The 22,359-nt window shown below is 42.1% G+C and overlaps 1 protein-coding gene across 1 annotated transcript in view; it reads right to left on the bottom strand.

Annotated features, from left to right (window-relative positions):
* The window catches only part of VPS33B (VPS33B late endosome and lysosome associated), a 77,301-nt gene that overhangs the window by 7,274 nt on the left and 47,668 nt on the right, over positions 1-22,359 (bottom strand). The window contains exons 14-20 of the mRNA XM_082253231.1: positions 18,807-18,897; positions 18,476-18,550; positions 12,873-12,937; positions 11,720-11,774; positions 11,584-11,630; positions 5,995-6,127; positions 444-517 (exon numbers count right to left, since the gene is read on the bottom strand). Of these exons, the coding sequence (XP_082109357.1) occupies positions 444-517; positions 5,995-6,127; positions 11,584-11,630; positions 11,720-11,774; positions 12,873-12,937; positions 18,476-18,550; positions 18,807-18,897 (540 nt within the window). The remainder of the gene's footprint in view (positions 1-443; positions 518-5,994; positions 6,128-11,583; positions 11,631-11,719; positions 11,775-12,872; positions 12,938-18,475; positions 18,551-18,806; positions 18,898-22,359) is intronic.

Below are 22,359 nucleotides of genomic sequence, written 5' to 3'. Positions count from 1 at the left end.
TCATTTTAGTGCCAGCTAGGGAGGAGGTATGAGCAGCAAGAGAGTGCTGGTAAGGAGTAGGGATGGACCGATTATCGGCAAAGCCGATATATCGAGGGCCAATATGCACTTTCCCCGATATATCGGAATCGGCCCCGGAGGTTACCGATATTTCGGAAAGTGCTTGTACCGGAGTGATGCCTGGGCAAAAACGGTTGCACTCAGAATTTGGTGCAGCTCTGCATGGCAGCCAATTATCTTCTAAATTCAGCTTGTTCAATAAAGCATTGGCAATAAAACCTGGAAGCTGATTGGTTCCTATGCAGAGTTGCACCAGATTTTGCACTCTTCAGTTTTAGTAAATCAACCCCATAGTGTGTACCAGGCATTACTCTCCACAGCATTGATCTATCAGTGCAGTGTATGGTGCCTGAAGTTGTATAATCAAACCCTAAGCCACTTACTAGTCCAAGTTTTTTGCTGATACCTCGGAAATGGCTCTTCCTGGCTAAGGATGAGAACGCGTCAGTAATTTTTCCTAAAGGTAAAATAAAGTGGGAGATTCAATACAGGAAATTCAAATTGCTATATTATCTAACTGTTCAACCACAATCTAATTTGGAAAACTTGAAGTTGCTACAATTTGAAAAATGACTAGTGATATAATAAATCGTTTTATGAGTTGTACTGAAAGGAGAATGGACATAAAATGTGTGCATATATATATATATATATATATACACATACATACACACACACACACACACAGGGCTCAGCATAAATGAGTACACCCCTTTTGAAAAGGATTTTAATCAATATCTCAAACACAAGACAATTTCCAAAAAATAGTTTTATAGAACATTTGTTCAGCTCAAAGCAAGGTTAATAATAGAACTTAGATTACAAAATCTTAAGTTTTACTCAAATTTGTTGATGCAAAAATGAATATACTGTACCCCACAACAAAAAATACTACGTCTTGAATTTTCTATGACCTCCATGATTTGTAAGGACAGCACCAACTCTTCAAGGCATGGAATAAACACGTTGGCGACATATTGCAACATCTATCTTTTTCCACTCTTCAAGAATTACCTCTTCCTGGATGCTGGATGGAGAATGATGCTCAACTTGGTTCTTCAGCATTCCCCGTAGGTGTTCGATTGGGTTCAGATCAGGAGACATACTTGGCCACTGAATCGCTTTCACCCCGTTCTTCTTCAGAAATGCAACAGTGGCCTTAGATGTGGGTTTTGGATCATTGTCATGTTAGAAAAGTTTGAGATGACCAAGGACACTGAGTGATGGTTGCATCTTCTCTTTCAATATAGAGCAGTACATCTATGAATTCATCAATGAAACGCAGCTCCCCGACACCACCAGCACTCATGCAGCCCCACAGAAGGGCACTGCCACCACCATGTTTCACTGTAGGCACCATGCATTTTTCTTTGTACTTCTCACCTTTGCAAAGTCATATCGTTTTGAAGCCATCAGTTCTGAAAACGTTTAGCTTAGTTTCATCACTCCACAGTCCCAGCAGTCTTCTTTTTTTTTCAGCATGGGCCCTGGCAAATTCTAGGCGGACTTTTTTATGCATGAGCTTTAGGAGAGGCTTTCTTCGTAGACGACCCCCATTCATACCATTCGGCTGCAGTGTATGCCGTATTGTGTCACGGGGAAACAATCACCCCAGTTTGGCTTTCTACTTCTTTAGCTAACTGCAGTGGACCTGACTTCATCAGAAGGCGCTCCTGTCGAGTTGTTAACTTCTGGGTATGACCTGGACGTCTCTGTGAGATGGTTGCAGCTCCATCTTTGTTAAATTTTTGTATCACTTTTGCTACAGCATTCTGACTGATAAGTAAAGCTTTGCTGATCTTCTTGAAGCCTTCACCTTTCTTGTGTAAAGAAATCGTTTTCTTTTGCCCCTTTCACACGGGCGTTCCGTATGCCCGTATATATCACCCCATCCGTTTGCGGGTGATATACGGACATAATGCATGTCAATGGGATTGCAGATGTCAGCGGATAACCATCCGCTGACATCCGATTTGCGTCCTTTCAGTTCTGTTCCGTTTTTTGGAACGGAACAGAACCCTATTTTTCTTCCGTTTAAAAAACGGAAAGGACGCAAAACCGGATGTCAGCGGTGTCATCTGCTGACATCCGCAATGCCCATAGACTTACATTATGTCCGTATATCATCCGCAAACGGATGGGATGATATGCGGACATACGGACACGGATGACACAAATGTCATCCGTGTCCGTGGAAAAAAAAAAAAAAGTGCCGGAGCGGATCGCAATACGGTCCGTTCCGTGTGAAAGAGGCCTTTCTCAGGCCTTGTGACATTTCTCTTACATGTGGTGCCATTGCTGACAGCATGAAATGGGAAGGGGCTTTCTTTGTTAAAGAGGAAGTAAACCCTCCTCTGCAAGGATAAGGCTTACCTATAGGTACTGTAAATATTTCCTAAACATGTACCGTTTAGGAGATATTTACTTTACATGCAGCCAGTGACATCACCGCTGGTGCCGTTCCTTCAGAGCCCCGTGCCGTGACCGTCAGCTCCCGCGCGCGTGCGTGACGTCACCGCGGCTCCGGCCAATCAGATGGCCGGATGCCGCGATCCCATTTGAGATCCCATTTTATTGTATGTACATTCCTAATATGAATTGTATACTGTTTCAATATTTGTCCATAAACATATGAACTGTATAAATTTTATGTTTTCAAAATAAATCCTTTTTTCTTCATTTCATGCCTCATTCAAAGTCCCAATGCCCCAACTTCCTTCTTTATACATTTACAGGGATGGAGGCTTTCCAATTATACTTTGTGGCAGATCACCATTTTGTTTATCTTGGGCAACTGAACATGTTGCCCGTCATAGAGGTAAGCGGGCGGCACGGCGGGGGCTCGTTCTAAGGTAAGTATTTCATAATGAGCTAGTATGCGATGCATACTAGCTCATTATGGGTTTCTCTTTCAGGTTGAAAAAAAATAAAAAATTAGGTTTACAACCTCTTTAAGTAACGCCCTTTTATAATGAACTGTCTGTTGGACACCTGTTTTTTGAATAATTAGACTCACCTGTAGTTGAATTCTTGTTCATTAGGATTTTGTTGTCTAAAATGTAGCTTTGCTCTTAAGACTTTCATTGGGGTATATTCATTTTTGTAACATGGTATTGAATGAATTTGTTAGGAAAAATATTTTTTGTGTGCGCAAATTAACAAATCTTGGTTGCATTCAATGGCCTGCATTTGTGGGAGTATTTTGTAGCAGAGTGTCCCATAGAAAATGTTGATTCTGAAAGTAAAGTAACGGTTTTCTGACAAATCTGTTGGGGTGTACTCATTTATGCTGAGCACTGTATACAGTATATACAGTAGGATAATATATGGATAGTATCAAGGTATGTACACACTTGCTGTGCCTTTTTTTTTTTTTTTTACCCACAGGGAGCTGCACCTGCTCAGTGAAAGCTACAATTTACAAATCCGTTCCCCTCAGCTTAGAGAAAGTTTCAGATTATTAACCACTTTAGCCCCGGAGGATTTGGCTGCTAAATGACCAGGCCCTATTTTGCAATTCGGCACTGCGTGAATTTAACGGACAATTGCGCGGCCGTTCAACGCTGTACCCAAATAAAATTGATGTCCTTTTTTTCCCACAAACAGAACTTTTTTTTGGTGGTATTTGATCACCTGTGCGATTTTTATTTTTTGCGCTATAAACAAAAAAAGAGTGACAATTTTGAAAAAATAACAATATTTTTCAAATTTTTTTATATGAAATTCTCAAAAAAAAAAAAAATGTAAAAATCAAAATTTTTTAACATTTTAGGCCAATTTGTTTTCTGCTACATATTTTTGGTAAAAAAAAAAAAAAATTGCAATAAGCGGATTTTGATTGGTTTGCGCAAAAGATATTGCGTCTACTAACTTCGGGAAAGATTTATGTCATTTTTATTGTTTTTTTTCTAACTAGTAATCTGCGATATTTTTTGCGGGACTGCGACATTGCGGTGGACAGATCGGACCCCTGACTGACATTTTTGAAACTTTTGGGGGTACCAGTGACATTACTACAGTAATCAGTGCTAAAAATATGCACTGTTACTGTAAAAATTACACTGGCAGGGAAGGGGTTAACTTTATTAGAGATCAAGGGGTTAAGTGTGTCCCTAGGGGCGTGATTCTAACTGTCAAGGGGCGTGGCTTGTAATGTAACCACAGAGACATACGATCCTACATAGCAGGATCGTATAGTCTCTGCAGTTACACCAGGGAGAATGACAGGCGGCTATTTTTACATTAGCCGCCTGCCTTTCTCCCTCTCCAGCAGGACATCGGAGCTACCGGTCACTCGCGCGGGGATGGCAGGGAACGAGCGGGGGTGGGAGCGCGCCTCTGGCGGTGCGCGCTCGCCCCCTATTGGCTCGTGGGCGAGTGACGTACCGGTACGTCACTTTGCCCAGGAGGGGCTGACCGCCACAGTATATGTACTTGCGGCGGTCGGCAAGTGGTTAAATGGCTCCACTTTTCTGGAGAAAAATCTGAAACTAAAAAATATAGCATATACAATTGGTACACAAGTCATATTAGACCTCTGAAGACGTCACTACGCTCTGACGAAACGCGTGTCAGGTGGAACGCACGCCGTCAGCCCGGAAGTCAGCCTGGAACGCAAGCCGCTCTCCACGCTACAGACATTCACAAGCGGGCTCTGTACAGCGTTTTTTTTATTCATTGTCTGTTTTTAAAACTTTATAAACCAACCTTAATAGTACTGCACCATCCGGAGCCTGTCCTTTTTGTTCCCTGAATATAATTTGGAGGACCGTGAGGAACCCTTTTACCCCACCTGGGGGATTCCGGCCGAGAGGGATCGGAGCCCAGCAGTTACCATTGTTCTGACCTGGAGGGTCACTAAAGCGTTATTGGTCTCTTTGCCGTAAGGTAGTTGAGACCCACCTTATCTGGTGAGTTTACATCTTACCTCTTACCATCTGCATGATTGGATTCCCTGGTCCATTGGAGGATCCAGCACCAAGCACTTGCACTTTTTTGGCACTTTTTTGGAATACCCATCACTGAATCACTTATGAACTATTTTTGAATCTCACTTAGCACTTTACCTTTACTGTGATTTGTTGGACTTGATCTTGGCACATTATTTATATTATTATATTAACCCTCATGATATTTATGTTTTAAGGGCACAGCCTTTTTAGATAATGATTTTTTATTGTATACCTACTCCTACCACCTCCTGCACACATCAGCAAGCGCTATATTATCTCATCTAGTTTGGGATTTCCTATACAAGTCATATTGTAATTAAATGTTATTACAAGTGACTTATATTTTTCAATTTGCAGCACTGTCATTATCTGTAACATGCAATATGGCCACCTGGAATCTGCAACAAAGTTTGTTAAAATCATTGCAATGTACATAGATCACCCCGAGGGGAATGTTTGTTTTTTTTTTCCCCTCAGAGTCCTTTTTTGAATCAAGATTTTCATACAACTGTATATACCAGAATATACGATTGCATATTCCTAGTTACTCTATATGTATTCACTTTTGCGGGGATTTCTATATGCAATTTTGTGGGATGAGGGATGGAAGTGGAGGGATGACGCGCCTGCACCGGAAGTGACGAGGGGGCCGGTGCACGTGCATTCTAGGAGAAGAGGACGCAGAAGAGGACCGCGCCGGCTTCAGCTGCCCACATCCGAGATGGCAGCGCTGGAGAAGAAATTTTCAAGGTAAGTATTTCTTATAAAAGGTAAGTGCGACCCGGGACAGTACAGAGGCTATCCATTGTGGAATGTACTAGCCCTGACTGTCCTGGGGGTATTTTTATTGAAATGTGTGGCCGGAACTCTGCTTTAAGCCCGGACAGAGACCTTTCAGCTTGCCCCCCCTGGGATCCACCTTCCTAGTGCAGGAGATTTGTCTGGTATGTTTGGAAGTATTACTTTAGGGAAAGTCTCTCACCTGCTGCTTTGTCTGTGACCAGTTTGCTGACTCTGCTCTCCACCGCAGTCAGCGTCTCTCCAGGCACTTGTTCAGTGAGGAGGCCGGTTCGTTTTAGGTTGGAGAATGTCAGCAGGTGCTCTGGGCCATAACTCTGCAAAAGATACAGGATGCAAAGCCATTATAAATATATGTTTGGAAACTATAAGCCGTGACCCCCCAATGGTGTTTCACTGTAAATTTCTGGGGTACTTAGGTAAGCAGACATCATATTTGTGCAACCTGACAGTAAAGAGGAAAACAAACCAGAAACATGAAGAGAGTTGTGAAGAAAAGGTGTGCAGTGCTGGGCAGGCTACACTGCAAAGATCTTGGTGGACAGAGCACAGGTAAGGATGGGACTTAAAGTGACAATAAACTCTGCTTTAGAAAAAGAAAATTCTATTCAAGCTTGTATTCTTATGCCTTCAACAAGTACGTTCAATCGCTCCAAGCCTGCCCCAAATTGTGCCTGCGTTCATTCCCAATGATCCCACTGTATGTAGGAATGTAGCCACCCTTCCAGGCTCACTCCTGAGATGGACTATGGACTGCGGGATTTGTAGTCAGCACAGAGAAGTGCACATAACTGCAACTAATGTCCACTACTTGCTCCAAACAAACAGAAGTGAGCGGGAAAAGAAGAGGTGTAGGAGCCCAAGGAGGATGTTACAAGGAGGCAGAAAAACACAGTAAGATTTCATGAAAACCAGATTAACCACTTAAGCCCCGGAAGATTTTACGCCCTTCCTGACCAGGGCCTATTTTGCAATTCGGCACTGCGTGACTTTAACGGACAATTGCGCGGTCGTGCGACGCTGTACCTAAATGAATTTGGTGTCCTTTTTTTCCCACAAACAGAGCTTTCTTTTGGTGGTATTTGATCACCTGTGCAATTTTTTGATCATGCGCTATAAACAATAAAAGATCGTCAATTTCGCAAAAATAACAATATTTTTCAAATTTTTTTATATGAAATTCCAAAAAAAAAAATGTAAAAATCAAAATTTTTTAACATTTTAGGCCAATTTTTTTTTTTTACCATATGTTTGGTAAGAAAAAAAAAAAAAAAATCACAATAAGCGTATTTTGATTGGTTTGCGCAAAAGTTATTGCGTTTACTAACAAAGGGAAAGATTTTTGTCATTTTTGTTGTTTTTTTTTTTAAACGCGTAATGGCGGCGATCTGCGATTTTTTTTTTGCGGGACTGCGACATTGGGGCGGACAGATCGGACCCTTGACTGACATTTTTGACACTTTTGGGGTTACCAGTGACATTACTGCAGTAATTAGTGCTATATATATATATGCACTGTTACTGTAAAAATGACACTGGCAGTGAAGGAGTTAACTGTATTGGAGAGGGAGGGGTTAAGTGTGTCCTAGGGGCGTGATTCTAACTGTGATTGGCTGTGGCTTGATGTGTAAGAATAGTGATCAACGGTCCTACATAGTAGAACCGTTTGATCACCATTCTTACACAGGGGAGACTGACAGGCGGCTTTGTTTACACTAGCCGCCTGCCTTTCTCCCGCTATCATGGACGATCGGGTCCGCCGGGCACACGCGCGGGGGGGGGGGGGGGGGGTCCGTGACCGCGCGGTAGCGCGCATCCGGCGGCGCGCGCTCCCTCCCAAAACCCTTACAGGCTAGCGACGTAGCCCTACGTCGCTTTGCCTATGAGGGGCTGACTACCAACGTAAATAGTCGTGCGGCAGTCGTCAAGTGGTTAAGGGCCATTAAGCAGTTGTGTGGATGGATTATTTTTGGAGAATAAGGATATTGTTAAGTGTCACTTTAACCCCTTCCAGTTTGTCCCTGCATCCCTTTAAAATGTTCTGAATGCCAGAGGAGGGAAAGATTGGCTAAATGATGAGGTTGCGTGATGAGGTTATACAGAATTAAACTGAACGACCTCAACACCAACGTATAGAATATCGTTCTTTCGCAAACGAGACGACAGAATTTTTCGTGTTTTTAAAACAGTATTTTTCATTCACAATATCGATATCGCTCATTGATGGCCGGGCATTAACAAGTAGAATATCGGTCGATCGCTCGCTGAACGGAAATTTTCGGCCGATTTTCTTATCGTGTATTCCAGCCATTAGGCACTATTCCTCCCACGAACACCAATGATGGCGCACTATTCCTCCCACTGACACCAATGATGGGGCACTATTCCTCCCACTGACACAAATGATGGGGCACTATTCCTCCTACTGATACCAATGATGGGACACTATTCATCTCACTAATACCAATGATGGGACACTATTCCTCCTACTGATACCAATGATGGGGCACTATTCCTCCCACTGACACCAATGATGGGGCACTATTCCTCCCACTGACACCAATGATAGGGCACTATTTATCCCACTAATACCAATGATGGGGCACTATTCCTCCCACTAATACCAATGATGGGGCACTATTCATCTCACTAATACCAATGATGGGGCACTATTCCTCCTACTGATACCAATGACTGGGCACTATTCTTCCCACTGACACCAATGATGGGGCACTATTCCTCCCACTGACACCAATGATGGGGCACTATTCCTCCCACTGACACCAATGATGGGACACTATTCCGCCCACTGATACCAATGATGGGACACTATTCCTCCCAATAATACCAATGATGGGACACTATTTCGCCCCCTGATACCAATGATGGGACACTATTCCTCCCACTGACACCAACGATGGGGCACTATTCCTCCCACTGACACCAAAGATGGGGCACTATTCCTCTCACTAATACTAATGATGGGACACTATTCCTCCCACTAATACCAATGATGGGACACTATTCCTCCCACTGATACCAATGATGGGACACTATTCCTCCCACTGATACCAATGATGGGACACTATTCCTCCCACTGATACCATCGATGGGTCACTATTCCTCCCACTGATACCATCGATGGGTCACTATTCCTCTCACTAATACCAATGACGGGCCCCGCTTCCTCCCACTAATACCAAGGATGGGTCACTATTCCTCCCACTAATACCAATGATGGGACACTATTCCTTCCACTGATACCAATGATGGGACACTATTCATCTCACTAATACCAATGATGGGACACTATTCCTCCTACTGATACCAATGATGGGGCACTATTCCTCCTACTGATACCAATGGTGGGGCACTATTCATCTCACTGACACCACTGATGGGACACTATTCCTCCCACTGATACCAATGATGGGACACTATTCCTCCTACTGATACCAATGATGGGGCACTATTCCTCCTACTGATAACAATGATGGGGCTTTATTCATCTCACTGACACCACTGATGGGACACTATTCCTCCCACTAATACCAATGATGGGACACTATTCCTCCTACTGATACCAATGATGGGGCACTATTCCTCCTATTGATACCAATGGTGGGGCACTATTCCTCCCAATAATACCAATGATGGGACACTATTTCGCCCCCTGATACCAATGATGGGACACTATTCCTCCCACTGACACCAACGATGGGGCACTATTCCTCCCACTGACACCAAAGATGGGGCACTATTCCTCTCACTAATACTAATGATGGGACACTATTCCTCCCACTAATACCAATGATGGGACACTATTCCTCCCACTGATACCAATGATGGGACACTATTCCTCCCACTGATACCAATGATGGGACACTATTCCTCCCACTGATACCATCGATGGGTCACTATTCCTCCCACTGATACCATCGATGGGTCACTATTCCTCTCACTAATACCAATGACGGGCCCCGCTTCCTCCCACTAATACCAAGGATGGGTCACTATTCCTCCCACTAATACCAAGGATGGGACACTATTCTTCCCACTAATACCAATGATGGGACACTATTCCTTCCACTGATACCAATGATGGGACACTATTCATCTCACTAATACCAATGATGGGACACTATTCCTCCTACTGATACCAATGATGGGGCACTATTCCTCCTACTGATACCAATGATGGGGCACTATTCCTCCTACTGATACCAATGGTGGGGCACTATTCATCTCACTGACACCACTGATGGGACACTATTCCTCCCACTGATACCAATGATGGGACACTATTCCTCCTACTGATACCAATGATGGGGCACTATTCCTCCTACTGATAACAATGATGGGGCTTTATTCATCTCACTGACACCACTGATGGGACACTATTCCTCCCACTAATACCAATGATGGGACACTATTCCTCCTACTGATACCAATGATGGGGCACTATTCCTCCTACTGATACCAATGGTGGGGCACTATTCATCTCACTGACACCACTGATGGGACACTATTCCTCCTACTGATACCAATGATGGGGCACTATTCCTCCTACTGATACCAATGGTGGGGCACTATTCATCTCACTGACACCACTGATGGGACACTATTCCTCTCACTGATACCAATGATGGGACACTATTCCTCCTACTGATACCAATGATGGGGCACTATTCCTCCTACTGATAACAATGATGGGGCTTTATTCATCTCACTGACACCACTGATGGGACACTATTCCTCCCACTAATACCAATGATGGGACACTATTCCTCCTACTGATACCAATGATGGGGCACTATTCCTCCTACTGATACCAATGGTGGGGCACTATTCATCTCACTGACACCACTGATGGGACACTATTCCTCCTACTGATACCAATGATGGGGCACTATTCCTCCTACTGATACCAATGGTGGGGCACTATTCATCTCACTGACACCACTGATGGGACACTATTCCTCCCACTAATACCAATGATGGGACACTATTCCTCCCACTAATACCAATGATGGGACACTATTCCTCCCACTAATACCAATGATGAGGCACTATTCCTCCCACTGATACCAATAACGGGTCACTATTCCTTTCACTAATACCAATGACGGGCACCGCTTCCTCCCATTGATACCAATGATGGGTCACTATTCTTCCCACTAATACCAAGGATGGGACACTATTCTTCCCACTAATACCAAGGATGGGACACTATTCTTCCCACTGATACCAACGATAGGTCACTATTTTTTCCACTGAAACCAATGATGGGGTACAATTCCTCCTCCAACTGACCACCAACCCTGAGGCCATGTTTACAGTCACTGATGCAGAGCCCGGGACATTTTCTACCCCCCAATGACGCCAATCCGGCTCCCCTAAAGTCTGAAGGACAGAAATCTGGCTCTTTGTTTAAAAGGTTTGGAGACCCCTAAACTAGATTATCTGCACATTTAAAATTGGTGCATACCAAAAAAATCTAACTAACCAGTGCTGCCCTTCACTATGACTGCATGTGTCACTGACAGCCTGTTCATTTTGGACCTGCTTTGTGCATGGTAATGTCCATGCTATTATCAGCTGGGACGCAGCAATTAATGAAATACACGGGAGTGCTTGTATTGTACAGTCACTGTATAGTAAATGGATAGAGTTCAACATCTCCGCAAATACATTTTAATAAAAAGATTTCCTTGGCCCAACAGAAGAAAACATTTTTAGGGTCACTGATGAAAGATTTATTAGCATCACACACCTGTAAGTACTGAGTCTTCAGTGATTTGTAATCTTTAGGTATTAAACCTGCAAACATGATCTAGTTAGTAACAGCATGAGACACTATCTTATAATGATCTACAGATAAATTTACAGTAATACAAGATCACACTTACCATTTTCTGTGATGGACAGCAGACATAGCAGGCGTAGACTATCTATGGGGGAAATCTACAAAATAGGATGCCAACCATTAAAGAACAAAGATTTTTTGTGTCTCTTTACGCAGTTACATAGTTGGTAAGGTTAAATAGACACCAGTCCATCCAGGTCAACTTGAGTGTGTGTTTATATCAATACCGTTCCCCATATCCCTGTACAAATGTGTTCTATAAGAAACATATCTACAAGTTTTTTAAATTTATCTACACTCCTCGCTGACACCACCACATCCTTACCACTCTAAGGCTCCGTTCACATAATGGCATCCCGGATCCGGCGATTCTGCCCACAATCCCGAATCATGTCAAATCGAGGGACGCCCATGCGATTCCCGTCACTTCCAATGGCACCCCAAATGCGACAAGATTTTGCCCCGATTGTCAGCCAACAAATCGTGGTAAAATAGCGCAAACAGAATCGCGGGACGCCTGTCACCCAAAAGAAGCTCTTGTACTTCCTTTGGGCAACAGGCGTCCTGCCCGTCTGTTTGTGCGGTTTTACCGCAATTCGTCGGGCAAAATCGCAGCAAAACTGCACCGTGTTTGGGGTGCCATTGAAATTAACAGGAATTGCACAGGCATCCTGCAATTCAATGTGATTCAGGATCACAGGCAGAATTGTGGCGATTCTGCCTGCGATCTGGGATGCCAATATGTGAACGGAGCCTGACAGTAAAGAACTCATTACACAGTTTAAGACTGAACTGCCTCTCGTCCAACATCATTGTGTGGCCATGTGTCTTCTATAGAGACCTTAGATTTAATAGTTACTAGAGTCACCATTTAAAGATATGCATGTTGTGATCATATCTTCTCTCAAGTGTCTCGGGCTGCCCTGGCCACAATGGTTTATTGCAAGGATGGGGGCGCCCTTTGCCAGATGCTTCTGTTACAAGGCTGAAAGGAATAATGACAGCGACTGCTAACCCTAACCGTTTGGCATCTTTGCGCTGGGCGTTGGATGACCTTGTCCTGGCACTGGGGACTGGTGACCAAAACTGGACAGCATACTCAAGATGTGGCCAAAGAGTTTTGTAAACTGGTAGAACTTTAGTTTAATCTCTTTAATACCCTTTACAGACTGTGATGTAATGTTTGGTTGACTCACCTGTCTGTTAATGTGCTCTTCTATTACACCGATGCTCTCTCGAATATCAAATCCTTCCAGTAATGCTTTATATAAAAAATATTGTAATTAGAATAGACAGAATACAACATTAGATAATTTGTAGTTAATCAGTGGTTTATAAAAGGATATATTTAACAACATAACACAAAGAATAAAGATGTAGTGGTAATTGCCACCTATCAGATTTCATAAGTAGTCAGAAAAATTCAATAGAAAATATACTTACCCTGTCTTCAATCTTAGCTAATCCACCCTTACCCCAGCTACATACTTACAGCTGTGACCTTCCAGGATAATTACATCTTACTGTTCCAGATCTTCTTCCTGCTCTGCACAGCCGTGTAGTCGATCCTAAAGCCCCGTACACACGCAACGATTATCGGCCGACCGATCGTCCGTCTTTTGTCCAGAGTGTTTTTTGTTGGTTGGAATGTGCCTAGACTGCACACGAATTTTCTCGCCCAACAAAAATCTACTTCAGAAGTGATGTCATGTGTTGGTTTGATTTCTTTGTGTTCTTTCTTCTCTGAGCATGGCCAGACTTTCTCATAAGATTTTTCCCTGTCGAAATCTGTACTGACTGCACGAAAATCGGCCGTGTTTTGACGGCCAACAAAAATGTTATAGTCTGCACACCAGATTTTTTTCGGCCGAAAAGTTGGGGTCGGTTGTCGAAGCATCATACTAACAAGCCAAAAATCGGCAGATCGGACGTTGGACGAAAATTCCCTGCCAATTTTCGACGCGTGTGTACGGGGCTTTAGAGACTTTTATGGCACCATATCCATAAATTTGGAAAGTATGTAGCTGGGGTGAGGCAGGGTGGGTTAGTTAAGATCTGAGGGTGATAACACATATGCTGCCATGACCCCCATTCCCCAGGCCCAATATTTTATTTATAGCAGCAACAACTGGATGAAGCCAATCCTAACCCTCCCTACATAGGCATCCAAATGGGAACAAGACCTCAGAATCTCTCCAGATACCATAAACTGGGATGCAACTAAAAGTTCAACACAGAATATTAACGCCCTAGAAACGAACTACAAAGTTCTAACTCGCTGGTATCTGGTCCCCGTGAGAATCGCCAAAATGAATGGGCTCAAATGGCACTCCATTGAATTGCACAGTAATGTGGTGCGGTTCCTGTGCGATTCACATGCAAGTTATAGTGTGAATCGAGGCTTATTGTCACTGCCCTTGATTTAGCTTAATTCCCTTTCTCTAGTCCAGATTCAGGTGCCCCCCCCCCTCCCGGTAACTTCCCTACCACTTTCTTCCCTCTTCTCCTACTTCCTCATTATTTGAATTCTGAAATATCCCAAGCCTAGGCAGCCATAGCTTCCTAAATCATTTGAAAATTAAAATTAGACCAACCTTTCTTATACTGCTTAGCTTCTTCAACCGCCTTTACCTAAACATTCGGTCAGCAATAGGTCGAAATTCGATTTTTGACTATCGCCAACCTTGTTGCCTCATTGTCTCACAGTTTTGCTGCTTGGGCTACTTTATTACTATTCCTATTGTTGTTTTGTAATCCCAGAGTCCTGCCCTCTGGTAAATTTGGTTAAAAACAATAAAAATATTGAACAAGATCTGATGGTGATCTCACCGGCTGATTTGCACATTATATTTAAAATGTTCTTGAAAAGTACTTCTTTAACAGTACTGCAGAGAATGATTCCAATTTTTTTTTGCTGTGTCCCCCTGAGAAATTACCCTCTTTTCCCGTGTGGTCACAGAGACAGGACCAGAGGGGAAATATCACCAAGGGCAATGATGGCGAACCTTGGCACCCCAGATATTTTGGAACTACATTTCCCATGATGCTCACGCACTCTGCAGTGGGAAATGTAGTTCCAAAACATCTGGGGTGCCAAGGTTGGCCATCACTGACCAAAGGGAACATCGGCAACCGGAGAGTACCGTATATAGACTTTCCCCACTTCACCCAGAACAACAAAGTTTTGGATGAAGTTCCACTTAAAGATGGCAGAGATTTACAAAGCCTATGCTCATCCTCTCCTGCACACAAGTTGTGTCGGGCTGACAATGGGGTTGCCTGCACTGATTTCTGAAATGATAGAGAAAAGGCAGAGCAGGGAAAACTGGCACAAAATCACACATGCAATTGCTCTTATCTGTTGCTGTTGTATATGACTTTGAACAACTTCAGAGTTCAAGTACAGTTCAGGCGTGTTCCAGGAGGCAGAGCTGAGACTTCCTACAGAAATAATAATAGCCTCATGTAATGTAGGGGTCATTTGTTTTCTATAAAATTATCTAGTGGCAAGAAATATAAGGATCACTTTACTATTTATCATATGGTTCCGAAGCTTTTACTAACTAAATTTCAATCAATCATATTTACACACTGTTAAAAGGAAACCTTTTCTGTGGCACCATTGCAGATTTCCTTCTTAGAATACTAGTTGCCTGGCTGTTTTTGCTCCAATACTTTCTGACTTAATGACTGGTTAGAAAGCCAGTAAAATCAGAACTTCTGCTCTGCGTATCTTTTCCAGGTCAGACTCACAAAGTATGATAGGGGTAAGGAAACCTTGCCAAAATAAAGCCTTACTTGTCCTGAAAAATCAATATGTCTTTTTCTTTGTTAATAAAGTTATTGTTATAGCATGAATGTAAAAATTGCTCTGAATCAAAGAAGGAAAACAGGTAAGACAGCTAAGGTGTTTAATATGAAGCAAAGTAACAGCATTTATTTCACAAACATCTGTGTTGTCTACATTACCTACTATACAAAAGGTCCAAGAAAAGTCCTGTATAGTTTATAGATAGACTTAAACCATTCCTTACACATTAGAAAAAGTCTTAGGCTTCAGGGTAGTGGAGTTATATAGTTGGTAAGGTTGAATAAAGACACTAGTCCATCCAGTTCAACCTGGGTAGGTGTGCGTTTATGTTAATACGATTTCCCTAATCCCTGTATATTGAGTTCACTAGGATGCCCATCTAAGAGTTTTTTTTTTTAATTTACAATGCTCCCTGCAGCCACCACCCACTATGGAAGGGAGTTCCACATCCTTACCGCACTGACAGTAACGAACCCTTCACACAGTTTAGGGTTATACCGCTTCTTTTCTAACTCCATTGAGTTGTACTGTTAAGCAACCAGAGACTGAATAGTTTACTCCCTGTGCTAGAATCACCATTAAGATATTTGTATATAGCTATCTTATTCCCTATTAAGCGTCTCTTCTCCAGAGATTATAGGTTTATTGTTTGTAGTCATTCCTCGTAATTGAGGTCCTCCAACACCGTTTATTAGCTTTGTTGCCCTTCTCTGGACTCTCTCCAGTTTCAGCACATCCTTCCTGAGGATTGGTGACCAAAACTGGATGGAATACTCAAGATCAATACTCAAAATGTGACCAGACCAAACTTTTTATAAAGTTGACCAGAATTTTGTTGTGGGATAGTGACAGAGCTAAAGAACAGCAGTACAAACAAAGAAAGCATTTTGGAGGTTGGCTGTGGCTATTATGGTGTCATCAAACCTTTTTTATCCTTTTTTTTTTTTTTTTTTACTTGCACTTTGTGAGACTTTCTGGACTGTTTAAATATTACACTGTATCGCCATTTAGGAGTGAGCTGTAAATTTCACTTTGATCTCTTTTGTTTTTTATGGTTTGAAGAATCTTGCATTTCACTATGTGGCACATAATGAAGTCAGTTATGGGAAGAGGATGAAATAAAAAGCACAATTCACCATGAGTGTGTAGAATGCACAGGGAATTAGCGCAGCACATTTTCGTTTGTATTTCAAAAAAAGGAACCCACCTGCCTACTTGCAGTCTTCATTGGAATGTACATTGAGCAGAGCAATCGCAGCTCAGTTTACATTACAGCACAACAACTGTGTGCAGGGGCGACTGAACTCCTGCGCATGTGCAGAAATGGCGCCACCCTGCGCCGACCAATAAAGAAGGCTGCAGCCTAACAGTTGGAAAAAGCTGGGTAGAAGATGCCAGTTCCAGCAAGGGACATCAGACCATTAAAGGAAAGGTAAGGAATTTAGTTAAAAGTTGCTAGTAACTTTTTTCCCTTTGCATTATTCTAGCAGTAAGTCACGTTTATAATTTTGTTTGTATTGGAGCAAAATCTCCCACCCTCCCTATGCTCTCCCTATGCTCATAGAACATTCTTGCTCCAGATGCGATGGGCATGGGGCGGCACTGAAAAAATCCAGGCAGTGGAAGGTCCTGTTCATGTCAAATGGGTTTTGCATTTCCACAAAAGTGTATGGGAATGAAATTCCGCTTGAAGCAGCCCAAAAGCACATCAGCAGGTGGACAACTGCAGGTCAAATGCACTCGTCAATGAATTCTTAATGTTTTTATAAACACCTCAAACTGAGAGTAGATGCTGTCAGACGGATGACAGCAACATCATTCAAAACAGGGTAACAGCTTTACCTAATGGTAATGCTTGCCTGACATGACCCTAACTGGTCTCTGATATCAGGGTTTAGCAAAATTGCAGGTATTTAAGGCATTGATATTTGTACTGTTCACAGAAAGTACTGGTGGTTTCCTGAAGTGGCTCAAACAGAAGCTTTGGCGGTAGTAAGCTGTGGTTTACCATCGCATTAAAGCAGGGCTCGACAAACCCCGGGCGCCAGGTCGCATTTACTAATAGAATTAGCGACCTGGCGCCTGGGGTGCCCTGCAGGAGGTGTCCTGTCCCTTTTGTGCCCCCACCTTCTCCTCGAGTGCATGGACTTCCGCGCCGTCCAAAAATTGAGGCCCCGGCTTTTCGGCCTTCTTCTGTGAGATGAGAGGCTAGGGGAACTGGCACCCTCTTGTGGTGGCCGGGAGTAATGCCTGTTCTCAATGCCTTCCCATCTCCTTCCAAAGAGGAGAGGGAAGTTTTTTAAGGCTTCATCTCTCTGTCCAGTTACCTTTGCTTAAAGGTAAGTTGACAGGGAGTGTGGTTATTATTATTAATTTATTTTTTAAATGTAAAAAAAATAAATAATAATTTTTTCTTTTTTTTTTTTTAATTATTAAAAAAAATAAAAAAATGGTTTTCTTTTTTATTTTTTCAATTCTTATTAAAAAAAATCTTTTTTTTTTTTTTTTCCTCATCGCCTTGCCACAGCCAAAGGCCCCTTTCACACGGGCTGTCTGATCAGGTCCGCCCGTCAGTTTTTCAGGCAGACCTGATCGGACCCTTCAGTCTCCTCTATGGAGCAGTAATCTGCCGCCATCTGATCCTGTCTGCCAAAAACAGATGGATGGTTGTTCTATTTTCTATCCATCCCGTGGATCGGATCAGATGGCATCGGATGGAAAGAGACAGACAGTCTGTTTCCATCCAATTGCGCTATAGAGGAGAGTGGGGTTCTAGTCGTATTTATGTGTAAATTTAGTATCCGTTTTATTAAATAAAGCTTGGTTGTTAGTTTAAAAAAAAAAAAAAACTGGCTCCTAACTTTTTTAGCTGGCTCCTAGATTTCAGGCAAATTTGTCAAGCCCTGCATTAAATTATTTTTTGGGACAAGTTCATTTGGTAAAGGAATTGGTCCAAACAGAAATATTGAAATCTTGTAAAATACTCACAGTGCTCTGTTTTCAGTAATTCTTGAAAATCTTGTTTGGTTTTCCTCTTCATTATAGATTCACAGGCCCCAATATCTTATTTAAAAAAAAAGAAAAAAAGAAAGTTATCATCATTAACCTCTAAGGTTTTTACAAAAAATGCAAGAAGAATTTGTCGACATGTTTTATCCTATGTTCAAAAACAGCAAGAAACATTGGCTGAATGAAATACTTTGTTTACAAAACAGCAAGGTGACTGCTCTTTCCAAAAAACGTACAAAAATCAGTATACAACACTTTTAGGAACTGTGCAGTAATATAAACTAAGGAGTTTAGAAAGATCACCACATACGTAAACTTAGTAACCGATGTTCATGTTTCAATCCCTTCAGCTCTTGGGAAACAAAAGTCTTCATTTGTTTAATGTCCATTCCTTGACGTTTCTATGATTGAGTAACAGAATGCAAATTAACTATAAATGTCTAAAACATGTCTAATAATAATAATAATAATCATAATGTTTGGGGGGACGTGTCCCCGTATCATACCCTTCTGGGACAAAATACTGGTTCTATATGAAAAACTGGTCGGTGACAGGTTCCCCAATGAGGCTCAGTCTTGTCTATGTTGCCAGGATCTCATAAACAGATTAAAAAAAGCCTCATCCGCCACTTTCTCACCGCAGCGCGATCGGTGATTGCCAGACATTGGCGTAAACCACTGGCGCCCCCTAAGGCTCAATGGGCATGTGAGGTGGACAGGATTGAACATATTTAAAGAATGGTGTCTTGGGAGAATGGTAAATCAGAATCTCACACTATCATGTGGTCAGTATGGCTCAATTTTCGTTTTTCCAGCGAATTTGATACTTTTGTTTCTGACTCTCCGGGCGATCCCCCATAGGCTCCCCCCCTTCCTATTTCTTCTTTCTATGCTCTAACTCTTTTGGCTTTCCCTTACTAAATTCTGTTTGCATATTTCCGTATATAGTCTTTATTAATACTTATGATTCCCCAACACGGTCAAACCGAGAACTAAGAGTCATGTAATACCCTATACTGTTTTAGCCACTATAACGGATTTGTCATTTATGGTCGCTGTTCATATAGATGTTCATTACCTATCTGGCATTGGTTTGATGTATGATTCGTGATATTGTAAGCAATGTACATTATGTAACTTTCTATATGCAACTGATTGTTCTAATAAACACAGATTCAACATAATCATAATGTTAATAATGTCTAATACATCCAATACATGTCTAGAAACAATATCAGTTGGACCCAGAGGCATAAGTACAGGGGTATCTTTAGTTCAAACTCACATTACAGTCAATATATTGACATATTCTGTGGTCAGGGACTTGTATAAAATTGTGCTAACAACAATATTTTTTTGTATATAGAGGGGGATTAACCGCGCTTAAAGAAAATAATTTTGAACAGCAGCAACTTCAAGTGTGACCACACCCTGTAGAATATTTGTAAATTAAGTTGCGCTAAGTATGATAAATGGAGATGTAAAGTCCATAAAGTCCCAATAATAAATGATGATGACAAAATCCTAGATGTAATCCTGGACCAGACTCCCTTAAGGGTATAGGCTTACCAGATTCAGGTAAGAGAAAAGCAGATGCTCTATGAATCTTGTCACCTTGATAGAAGATCCAGGCCCACGTGAGTGGTAGACTCAATGGTCATTGGATCATGAAAGAAATGTAAAATACGCAATAGCGTAAAACCCAACAACTAGATAAATATCACCAATGTGACTTGAGGATATCGTGTGTATAAATTAGACCACCACCAAAGATCTCTATTAACAGTGGAAAGTGTAAATTAAAGAAATTAGTATGTGTTAAATACCCCTTACCAAATATAAATAAGGGTAGGTGTATATAAACCAATTGATAAATTCCAGCTGAAGTTGCCTCTTACCAGACGACAATAATATATGTGCCAAAGTGAAAAACAATGATGAAAGGTAGGTGTAGAACCATCACCAGCTAGATGAGCCTCTTACCATGTGAACGAAATCAAAGTGTGTAAAAATCAGATTCCAATGAGACACCAAGATTCAGTACCGAAAAGGAACCAGTAGGGGTCGCCTCTTACCAGATCTTTAGATCAACCACGCTTGTATGATAATAAATGGTTGGGGGTCCGACAATAGACTCGAGCAACTGATCCTCAGATGTTCCCAATGTTCACCATTCAAAAAGAGAGAGAGAGGCTCCCATAGCGTAAAACAGTAAAATTTATTCCAAAAATAAAAGCAAGAACACTCACAGAAACCAGGATGGAATGAGCAATTGTATGCAGCCGCCGGCCGAACAGCTTCGCTCGCCCGCACTCTCTGGTCGCGATCGGATGACGTTAGTACGCCGTGCCCTGACGACGTTTCGTCACAGATGACGTTTTCACCTTTGTCACATTGGTGATATTTATCTAGTTGTTGGGTTTTACGCTATTGCGTATTTTACATTTCTTTCATGATCCAATGACCATTGAGTCTACCGCTCACGTGGGCCTGGATCTTCTATCAAGGTGACAAGATTCATAGAGCATCTGCTTTTCTCTTACCTGAATCTGGTAAGCCTATACCCTTAAGGGAGTCTGGTCCAGGATAACAATATTTTTTTGCCCATATCAATCAATCGACTTCCGGCTGTCAATTCAGCAGTTCAGAGAATAGGTGAAACAATATTTTTGCTGCTATAGTACAGGGGTCCGCATCTTCAATATGACTGCCCTCAAAAGGGCCGGTTGGATCTATAAAATTAGATGTCCAGAGCATCCCCTACCCTTACATAAGATGCCAGGAGCCTCCCCACCATCAGAAGTTGAGTCCCCCACCCTCCCTTACATTACAGTGCACTACCCTTATCTTGTGCTGCTGCTGGGAAGAAGCTGGAGGCAGTGCTGGAAAGCAGAAAGCACAGAGTCTGGAGGAGGGCTGGAGCTCTCCTGCAGCTGCAGGAGAGGTGCGGTGAGCCACATGAAATGGCCCTCGGGCTTTGTGTTTGACACATGTGCAATAGTGCGAAAAAAAATGTTGCCAGCACCTTTTATACATACGTTCCACAATGAGGTTGCTATAAAAAAGCTGTGATCAAACACCTGTTTTGATCAGATTAAAGCATTGAGGAGGAGAACCAAACATCTCACAGAGAAGCAGTTTCTACACTCAGTCACTCAGCAGCTTTTCTTCCATCTCTTCCCTTTGAAGCAGATTTTTACATGATTACATTGGTGCAGCTTGGACCAATGCAATTATGTATATACCGCGCTGAATGGCCAGGAGGTCAACCGCTCAGCATGGGCACCATTCAGAGAATGCTTTGTATTTTCTAAATTAATACAAAGTATGAAATATTTAACCACTTAAGCCCCAGGCCTATTTCTGACACTTTTTGTTTACAAGTTTAAATCAGTATTTTTTCCTAGAAAACTACTTAGAACCCCCAAACATTATATATATTTTTTTAGCAAAGACTCTGAAGAATAAAATGGCGGTCATTACAATATTTTTTGTCACGCGGTATTTGCGCAGTGGTCTTTAAAACGCCATTTTTTTGGAAAAAATTACATAAAAACACATTTCACAGCATTTAAAAAAACCTCAACAGTAAAGTTAGCCCATTTTTTTGTATATTGTGAAAGATGATGTCACGCTGAGTAAATATATACCCAACATGTTACGGTTTAAAATTGCGCACACCCGTGGAATGGCGACAAACTACGATCAATAGAAATCTCAATAGGCGACGCTTTCAAATTTTTTAACGGTTACCAGTTTAGAGTTGGAGTGTAGCTCTTTTTATAAATTATTGCTCACGCTCTGGCGATCACGCCGATACCTCACATGTGTGGTTTGAACAGTGATTTAATTTGCGGCTCGAC

The sequence above is a fragment of the Pelophylax lessonae genome, assembly GCF_965119305.1.
Source record: "Pelophylax lessonae genome assembly, chromosome: 4".
Taxonomy (NCBI): Eukaryota; Metazoa; Chordata; class Amphibia; order Anura; family Ranidae; genus Pelophylax; species Pelophylax lessonae.
This window is presented reverse-complemented; position numbering and strand designations above follow the sequence as displayed.